General features: G+C 42.3%; 1 protein-coding gene across 1 annotated transcript in view; it reads right to left on the bottom strand.

Annotated features, from left to right (window-relative positions):
* LOC126995269 (uncharacterized) overlaps positions 1-10,348 on the bottom strand; it is a 31,976-nt gene extending 21,628 nt beyond the window's left edge. Inside the window, exons 1-4 of the mRNA XM_050854758.1 lie at positions 10,250-10,348; positions 8,379-8,498; positions 7,465-7,621; positions 3,211-3,353 (exon numbers count right to left, since the gene is read on the bottom strand). Coding sequence (XP_050710715.1) covers positions 3,211-3,353; positions 7,465-7,621; positions 8,379-8,498; positions 10,250-10,348 — 519 coding nt within the window. The remainder of the gene's footprint in view (positions 1-3,210; positions 3,354-7,464; positions 7,622-8,378; positions 8,499-10,249) is intronic.
* Between the last annotated feature and the right edge of the window lie 286 nt (positions 10,349-10,634).

Here is a 10,634-nt window from a genome sequence, read left to right on the forward strand (position 1 = left end):
GGACAGAGTGGAGCTAAGGCCTCTATATTCATCGCTCTCCTCCTCTCCTCCTTGATAGTCTTTCAATTCTTTAAATTCCGCCACCAATTCTTCTCTTCTTTCAATCTTCCGATATCTCCGCTGACTTTGCTAACTGCATGCCTCCCCCCATGCCTCTCCCCCCCCCCTCCCGCTACTCATGCTCATTCATTCTCAAACTCCATAAACTTCTATACTCCAAACCCCTAAATCACCTTCCTCGTCACTCTTCACTCTGGTATTCTGCCCCTTGTTCTTCCCTGTCTGGAACATCTCATTCCTTTTTGTCCTTTTCCACTTGCTCTTATCTTCAAGGGAGGGGAGTATCACTCTTCCTCTCAGAAACTGACTTGGCTTTCTCATCAGCCTTTGGATTCTTTTTTTTTTATCTTCAGCTTTAGCTTTTTTTTTTTTGTTTTTGTTTTTTTGTTTTTATCCTTGAACTGTCTTTTAAAAAAAAAAAAAAAAAATAATAATAATGCTAACCATCATCCATTCCAGTCACTGCAGCTGCTAATGAGAGATTTTTATATGTTCTTAAGCGAGTGAAAACCTTGAGAACAACAACTGGGGATGACCGTCTGTGTAGCTTAATGTAAATGGCTATTGAACAAAGAATGGTTAAGTCATTTGATTTGGAGAAACAAGTAGATGATTTTGCTCAAGTGCAACCACGTCGCTATCCTCTACTATGAATGAATGGTAGCAGTGCCGAATCCAGATCCAGGTGAAGGGGGGGGGGCTGATATACAATATGTGCAAGAGTTAACCAGCATCTTCACTCTTTCATCCCTCACGCTGGTAAACTCTGGAACGATCTTCCCTCATCTATATTTTCCTTCTGCCTACGACTTGAACTCTTTTAAGAGGAGGGTATCAGGACACCTCTCCCGAAATTGATTTCTCTTTTTGGCCACTCTACGTATCTAGGAGCAGTAAGTAGCGGGCTTTTTCTTCATTATTGTTTTCTTTGTTTTTTTACGCCATTGCACTGTCTCCTCTGCTGTAAAAAAAAAAAAAAATACCATACCATATTATATGTATATATATATATATATATATATATATATATATATATATATATATATATATATATATATATATATATATATATATATATATGCCTATTTGTGAAGTGTATTAACCTCGGTGAACTGCCCTGGCGCCGGATCCAAAGAGAAGGCTGGTTCCCGACATCGGTTTCGTTACCGAGCGTTTGCCCGGACGACATCGCTAAATTCAGATCCAAAGAGGAGACAACCATACGGCTGCCTCACTCAGCTGTGGCGGCCAACTTTACCAAATTGTCGTACTCAGCCGCTTATATTTCCCGACTTCCTACCCCAAAACGGTCTTATGGACTCCAATAACGAAACTCATTTATAGTTATCGTTAAAAGAGTTAGATCCTGATGTTTCTTAGCAATAGTTAGGCAACTTAGGCGTTAGAAACTGGTAAATACTATGCTCTGAGTGCGATAATCCTCACCTTACACACGGCAGGAAAGTACTTTTACCCAGAAAATGGTTGAACCCAGCAAGTCGTCCTCAGCCTCTTATGTTTGCCGATTTCCGACACAAAAACTCTCTCCTGGGCCCCGATAACTGGATTCATATATTGTTATAGTTATAATGATTAATTATTAGTGCTTCTGGGCAATAGTTAAGGGTCAGAAACCGGTGAATACGTTGCTCTGAGTACGACAATCTGGCAATGGTGCTAAGAGATGCCAGATTTTCTAGTGACACTTTCTTTACCGGGGAGGGGGCCGGGGCACGGGCCGGGGTGGAGGTAAGCGGCATAGACGCAGCGCTCGTGTTGATATTTAGTCGTGTGCAGTGTGTACAGATCATCATTCTATAATTGAATTTGCTCTGTGTACTCTAAAACCTATATTTAATGCTAAAAAATCATAAAAAAAGTTTATCATGATGAACCTCGCTACGTTTAAGAGTGGTCTGGGACTCTCATTAAGTTAACCACGCTGTGACGTCATAGTTTAGCTTCTTGGATGCCATTAACGAGTGTTTACATCGGTATCTCAATTAGCGAGCTCCCTAACGCTTTTTGGATCCTGCGCCAGGCTGACGAATGCCCACGAGGCGACAACTGACTGGCTGCGTGGCTGGGGCGCTGAGAGTACAGTACAGTAGGGGTGAGCAGGATTTCTATTATTTGTATTGTATGTTTATTATTTCTTTTATTATTATTATTATTATTATTATTATTATTATTATTATTATTAGTAGTAGTAGTAGTAGTAGTAGTAGTAGTAGTGTTATTATTATTATCATTATAATGAGTAGGCTAATAGTAGTGTTCACAGGAATGATACCACCCCCAGATCTCAGTGAATCTTTGAAAAAGCGCAATTTAGGTCCTAAGGGGCAGCCCTCCCCCCCCCCCCCCCACGCCCCCGAGTGTTAGTGATGGCATGGAAAAAAAGCTTTATAACAAGACAGGAGTGGCTTAGGTGGAGGGTAATTAACTTTTCATATGCCTTAATCATATAATATAGTTTAGTGACTCGTTATGGATCCTGAAAATTGTATATTCCTCTTTCAAAAATATTTATGACCTTAAGCTCCTTCATCTCAAATATTTCAGAAAATGTCACTCAAGGAATCTATATTGCCTATTTTTTTCTTATTTATAGTCTGTATTTTCTTAAAGAAGAATAAATGGATTTATCATGTTTGTATCTGAATTTTCCTTGTAGAGGCAGGAAATTGTCTTTACACCCTTGAATCTAAAGACACTGGCGGGCATCCCCTGGACCCAAGTATTAGCCACATTAATACACCTTGACCCCTAACATCTCTTGCCCCCCCAAGAAAATCTGAAATGGCGCCCCTGGGTGACATAGCTTATAGTACTCGCAATGGCTACGATGAGTATCACAACAATGTAACACTTGCTCCGATAGTTTAACCAACAAATTACATGTCGCCACAATGATGTTCGGAAAGATGTGTAGCTGAGCGAATAGAGGAGGAACGCGAATTATTGAGTTTCCTTCTCGGCTTTTCCCTAATTCTTTCTTTTTGTGTCTAGGTGACCGCAAAGAGGACCACAGCATGAACTTAAGAATACTGTACACCCCTACCCAAGCCAAGTAACAACTTAAACACACACACACACACACACACACACACAAGGGAAGACACACGTTACGCAATTCACCCTCCACACCTTCAGTAGATTGGTTGCCTCGCCACACGGCTCTGCGGTGAGGGAGACGGCGAGGGGGACAGCTGTTGTGTTTGGCGGCAGTGGACACCTCAGCAGGAAGGGCATCTGTCTGTCATTGCTTCTCTCTTGGTAGTCAAGGTAGTCTGGCGAAGCAGAGATACAATCAATTATTTTTTTACAGTAAAAGAAACAGTTCAACGCTGATCCTGTAAAGATATATAAGTGTCTTGAAGTGAAAATCAATTTCGTATATAGAGGTCAGGGTTGGAGTTATTGTAATTGTAATTAATAGAAATATAATTAATTACAGTATTATTGCAATTGTAATTTTAATTGTAATTGAAAATGCAATTATAGAAAGTAATTGTAATTAATTAAAAGATGAAGTAATCTGTAATTTAACTGTATTATTATGAAATGGATGTGGTACTGGTCGAGCTCCATTAGGACTCTGCACTTTTATTACTTACACTTCTGGATATGAATTATAAAACCCTATTTGCTCGATTCCTCGCCTCCATACACTGTTGCCTGTGCCGAAGATTAACCTTCACCCTCACAACCAAACCCCTTGTATTTGTAATTATAACTCTAACTGTAATTGAATTTGTTTTGAAGTATCTGTAATTGCAATGTAATTGCTATTTCCAAATGTAATTATAATTGTAATTCAAAGTTTCTGAAAGTAATTGTAATTGTAATTATTTATTTTCCAGTGTAATTACTCCAACCCTGGTAGAGGTGTCTTAATGTTCCTTTATTGGAAAGGTTTAGATCATAGGCAGGAATAAATCAAACAATACAAGGCTCTTCTAGAACTTACCAGACAGAGCGATGAAAGAATGAAGAGTAGAAGCTAGAGTAGAAAGTATGGAGCAACGGGGCCGCGGGACGAGTGGAGACATGCAGTTAGAAAGTTCAGAAATGCAGTCAGCTTGAAAACATTGATAGAAAATAGAACAAGAGGCAACACTGTGGCGTAATGTCAAAGGCAGAAAGCTGTCTGTAAGGGAAATAGTTGATGAGACGAAGAGCCTTGAGTCTCTCTGAAAGGCTTGCGTGTGTGGAGCCCCTCACACATGACATGCATACTCCATACCAAGCATCAGAGAGAGAGGATATTTCACTGAGCATTTGTTTTCTCATCATGCACCGCGTGTGTGACGTCACGCCCGCCAGCTGTTTAACTGGCGCCCACTGGAGCCCAAACCCCTTATTAAAGAAGCTAAAATGGGTGTTTGTGCAGTGTTTGGGTGTTCCAGCAACACAAGGAACTTAGTGGCCTAAGGTTTTACAGGTTCCCCAGAGACAAGAAAACCTGTCGAAAGAGGAAAATACGTGTCGACGGGCAGATAAATATGACGCCAGAAATGCCCGCGTGTGCTCTCGTCACTTCTTAAAAAGAGATTATTCTCCAAGGAGTGATGGTGCCGTTTGGGGACTAAAGGCTACAAGGGCACTGAAGCCAGGGGCTGCACCATCTGTACATATTCCATCAAAACCACATGCAGGCATGTATAGTGAAAGCAGTGAAGATGAAGGTGACTGGTGGTGGTGGCGGGGTGAGTGTTGTGTCGGTGCAGGGACAGGCGAGTGGCTGCACGTCCCAGATGATGATTCAGGCCCTCCTCCAGTGCCATTTACAGGTGCCAGTGGCTTAATTCAGAGCTATTGATTGATGTTGATTTGTTGATTGATTGATTGTGCATCTGCTTTGGGCAAGCCTCTCACATTGATTTACAGGGAGTCACTTAGGACAGGAAATGTGCCAAGAGACTTTCATAGTCACATGAGCTGTTTAACAGTTAACATTCTCCGTACGTGCGTTGCACCATCTTTATAATTATACTACCAAATTTGTCACACCAACTAGGGGCTGGGTTCTCAAATTGGTATGACCAGTATACCTATAAAACCTTCACAAATGTGAAGCAAAAGAAGTATCCTATGCACTCCCAAAGCAATTTTTTCAGTATATTAAAAGCAGTAGTTGGCTAGATTAACCAAAACATTAAAATTCCTGGAAAATTAATGAGGTATATGTCACATTATGTATTAGTAGGCTAGGCCAGTTTTTGCATCACTATAAGAGAATGGTACGGCATTCCTTACTGCTTCAGTCACCGATATTTTGGTAGGGATACAAGAAGGAAACATGAAACACACATACAGTATAGTATGGACGAAATACAGCATCTGTGACAGCTCAACTTCAGCATGTTTTGCTGTTCTCTTGGTTAATTTTCTCGATATGGTGCATAAATGTTCCGGCCTATTACAAAACTTTCATTCTGTACTAGTTTCATATTCTGCTGCGTTGAAATAACGCAATAGCAGGGGCTTTCCCATGCTTTCGCCATGGCTTTGGGCACCAGTGCGCACGAGATGCGGGCGTGACGTCATCGTTCCCTGTGACGTCATAACAATGAAGTCGGAGAGAAATATCCTCTCTCTGTCTCTCTCTCTGATCCTTGCTCCATACGAGGTCGGACAAGGCCATTGCATATGAATACCATCTGGGATAAGGGAACAAAATAGTGGAGACGATACAGAGCGCCTATCTCTACGAAGGTGATTTAGCTAGAGATGAAATAATGACGTCTCCAGTTCAGATTTTGAGTTAATTGGCCGAGAATGTTTATTGTGGAAGAAAGGAATAGTTGACAGTTATAGAAGAATAAGGAATAAAGATTTGAGAAATTGTGTCGAGTTGACTGGTGGAGAAATGACTTCATTGAAACGTCCTACAGCGTTCAGACTTAAGTTCTGTAATTCCTATAGGGAGGGTGTTCTATTAAAAGATTATATATATATATATATATATATATATATATATATATATATATATATATATATATATATATCTATCTATATATAGATACACACACACACACACACACACACACAGAGGGGGGGGAGGGGGGCAAGCCTACTTGGATGAATAACGCAGCGCACTCAAACACTTGCTTCAGTGGCTAGCGTGCTAGGAGTTGACAGTATTATTTTTGTAGTTTAAACTTTTTACACTTTAGTTTTAAGAATAGAACCACTGGATCTGTTCACCTCGGTGTTATAAGATCATTACTGCATCTAGTTGGTGCCTCGTACCGATAGAGGTAGGACTTGATGTTTTTACTCTGGTCTAACCGGTTACGGTCTGAAGATGGAAAGGGTGCTCCCCGATACAAGACAAAGGAAAACAAATGATGTGGAAGTTACTACTAACTGTTTCAGGGGCCGTGTTCCCCTGTTTTTCGCAAATAAAACTTTAACAAAGCGTCGGACAAATATGTTATTTTCGCAGTGGATGTTTGAGACCCCGACCTAATGGGCAAAAATATGGTTTGGTGTCACATGTGGATAATGAAGCACTTATAAGAGTAAATTTAGGGTAAACTTGGCTAAAAGTTAAAGGCACTGTGAGCGAGATCTAGCCCCGCCCCGCTCATCTTCTCGTGACGTCGATGTGACGTTTAGCTCTGACGTATGAGTAATCATCCATCCAATCGGCAGTTATGTCTTACTGCTTCACACACACACACACACACACACACACACACACACACACCGTAGCAATATTTAATCTACTGTAAATATGGATGTTCCTTATATGGACTATCAGTTGGGGAGAAACAGTTATACTCGAAGGAAATTACTTATCCTTTACATGGAAAATGTGACTATTGGTAGTACATGCTGCATGTATGTAAGCGAGCAGTAGTTTCTGGTTTCATCCCTTGTTGGTTCACCAACCTCCCCCATACCCAACCTTTCCTTCCTCACACAATCATCCCCACCCAACTACCCAACAACACCTTTGTCGTTGGCGGGGCTAGCCTCGCTCACAGTGCCTTTAACTTTTAGCCAAGTTTACCCTAAATTTACTCTTATAAGTGCTTCATTATCCACATGTGACACCAAATCATATTTTTGCCCATTAGGTCGGGGTCTCAAACATCCACTGCCAAAATAACATCATTGTCCGACTGTTAGCCTTTTTGTTAGCTGTTTTATTGTGTTTTTGATTAAGGCGCGAACTGTTATCTCACGTCAGGTCCGGTGTACCGTTGCCTGCTTTCTCCAGTTGATAGAAGTCGTGAGACAACACAATAGCCTTTTAGTTAAGTGATGTGGGTTATGAGTTGGCCGAGCGGAGCCGTTAAGTTCACTTTGAGTTCACTTAATTTACTCTCTCTCTCTCTGGTTGATTAAATAGTTGTATTGGCTTTTTAAATATATTCGCAGAATAGTTACAGTATTTTGTGGACGAGTCGTAAGTCGTACGCACACTCCGAGAAGTCCTGTGCTCTCGCCCGCCGCCCGCTCTGTTCTGCCCCGGCGTCTCCCGGGACAGGAGCGGCCAGCGGCACCATGCTTGCTGAATCAACACCGTTCCCACGGCAAGGAGCACCTCCTAAGCACAACGTAGCGTCTGTGTGTAACGTCCTGGCGCCGCTGGGCCATGGCGATACGACATACATTCACACATTCACATGTATGTTATAATATACACATTACACGACGCTTTGTTAAAGTTTTATTTGCGAAAAACAGGGGAACACGGCCCCTGAAACCTTTAGTAAGGTTATTCAGTTACATCGATATATATATATATATATATATATATATATATATATATATATATATATATATATATATATATATATATATATATATATATATATATATACACACACACACACACACACACACACACACACAAAGGGGGGGGGGAGGGGGGGGTAAGCCTGTTTGGATGGATAACGCAGCGCACTGAACCACTCCGAGCTGCTTCCCTCTTCCCCTCTTTCTGAACAATTATTCTTAGTTGGATGTACCAAACCCTGAGGACGGGTTGGTGCGCCGTTAGCCTAGTATTTTCACAAGTTTGCGGTGTGTGGCGTCCTTGTAAGGAAGGGAGCCTGGGGGGTTGACCTTGTGCTGCGGTTAGCTACACACCTCTTTGGTCCCTTGTACCGGCCAAGACGGACGGTTAATCGACTAGTCTGCGTGGCTACGACCCATGCGGCCACCATGATGTCAGGTAGTGGCTGCGTATATTCTCCTGCTACCCCTGGGGCTATTGAGCTAATATATCCAACGACCAGCCTCCCATTATACGTTTTGTTGGGGCAGCGAAGAACCCCTGTCCCACTGAACAAACCCACCGGTCCTTTCTGAGAGTGGTACAGATGAGGCGCAAACTCGTCGAGCCAAACCTTGGGGTAACCTCCGACAGGTTCTCCGTGTGGGTGCCTGGGACATCCTGAGTCTCGAAGGATCTTCAACTACCCAATCTGTCAGCTGAACTCAGCAGGTTGAGAGTGGCCTTAGTGGGACTGAAACGAAGAGACCTAGCAATACAGAGATCAGGAGTGGGGACTTTACCTATTACAAGTCAAACCAAGGCAATGGTAATCGTCTCAAAGAAGTAGTTATATCTATCTCTACCCTACTGCAGCCCTCTGTTGTTGGAGTTACTCCGCCTCATGTGTATATGATGCCAGTGAGGTTGAAGCATACTTTGTGGTTAATATTTCTTACTATGGTATGCGCCCCTACCGAGATGTGTGAACTTGAGGAGGAAGACACGTTTTATGTGAAGCTCAACTCTATAATCGGACAGTGCCCCCCATCCCCCCCACGGGACACTCATTTTTTTGGGCGGCTTCAATGCAGCTCTTGGCACAGAGTTGGCTTCGAGTTATGTGTTGGTCCCCATGGCACCACACACGTAAACAAGAACGTAAACGTAAACCGTCTGAACATTGCAAAGTCCAGAAGGCTAAGGATTGCTGGTTCCTCGTTCCAGCGACCCGAGCCTCATCTGGGGGGGCGCCACATTTCCAACACTTTTTCTATACGTCACATCTGCAACAACTTCAGGAGTTTTAAGAATAGTGACATATTTCCGACAGGGATACAACTTATCTACACAAAAATCTATTGTCACAATTCCTACAGCGTTTTAGTCATTTCCTTCACCACAAAAGGCAGCGAGCCACATTTCCTACAAGGTTCCAGTCAGATTTCTGGTATAGCAATTCGGTCTTGCTGGCCACAGGTTCAGATTGTTGACTGTCACTTCCACTATTCACAAAACTTGTACCGAAAAATTCAGAAACGGGTAACTCAACTGTACAACGACAATATGCGATTAATAAACAGGTCAAAAAGTTTTTGACAATAAGTTATATATCAGCCAACCGGATGCACGAAGCAGTTGACTCTGTCCCAAGAAGTTCTCAGTATAAACGAGCATTCACAGGCACAGATCACTGCATTCAAAACCTACGCCACACACTACTGGGTTGGAAAAGTCACTCCGGAAGGGCTCCCAGTCGATTCCTCGTCGGCGCGCCACCAATACGCTAAGCGCTAGGATATGGTCAGTTGTTGACTTACCAGGCGTGAACCTGGACTGTTCAGGTCTCTGCGTCTTCAGCAGCTGACTGCGAATTCGCATCAGCAATAAATGGGCGAGCACCTTGCCTGGCACACTGAGCAGTGTAATATCACGGTAGTTGTTGCAGCATTGTCGGTCCCCTTTCTCTTTCCAGATAGGGACGACCAGCCCTCTCTTCCAGTCAGGAGGAATGCTACTAAACTGCCATACGGCAGTCAAGACCGCATGCAACCCACGGATCATGGCCTCACCTCCAGCTTTGAGCAGCTCCGCACTGATATTACAGGTGACAGGTGCCTCAACTTTGCCACAGCCTCTCTGACCTCAGCCAGAGAGGGCGAGCTTTCGTCGATGGGTGGATCAGCGTCCGCCACCTGCAACTGGAAGCTGCCCACGTGGAGGGTCCGCCGTGTACAGCTGCCTGTTTTTAGGAAGGCAACTGGATATATATATATATATATATATATATATATATATATATATATATATATATATATATATATATATATATATATATATATATATATATATATATATATATATATATATATATATATATATATATATATATATATATATATATATATATATATATACCAAAGATACGAAGTCTAAGGTGTGCTTCAGCCTCACCAGCACCATACGCTCATCAACCGGAGTAACACCAGCTACAGAGGACTGCAGTCGGCTAGAAATGGTTGTAGCTACTCCTCTGAGACGGTGTGGTGTCATCTGCCATCCACGTATCCTAAGACATCCCATCCTGATTGCGCATGCGCGGGCTTTGTTTACAAACAGAGGGTGGATGAATTTCGACACGGTACCGTGTCTTTTGTCGACTGCCTATTGTGATCCGTCCCACCTAAAATTATTTCTTTAAAGAAAATGATGACGTATGTTTTGAATTTGAAAATTGTTTGAAATATGAAAGTTTCTTCCTACACCCCTTGTGTGTCAGTAAATGTGATAAAAGAGACATAGCCTGTACCCCTTGTATGTCGGTATATGTAATAAAAGA

The sequence above is a fragment of the Eriocheir sinensis genome, chromosome 7 (assembly GCF_024679095.1).
Source record: "Eriocheir sinensis breed Jianghai 21 chromosome 7, ASM2467909v1, whole genome shotgun sequence".
Taxonomy (NCBI): domain Eukaryota; kingdom Metazoa; phylum Arthropoda; class Malacostraca; order Decapoda; family Varunidae; genus Eriocheir; species Eriocheir sinensis.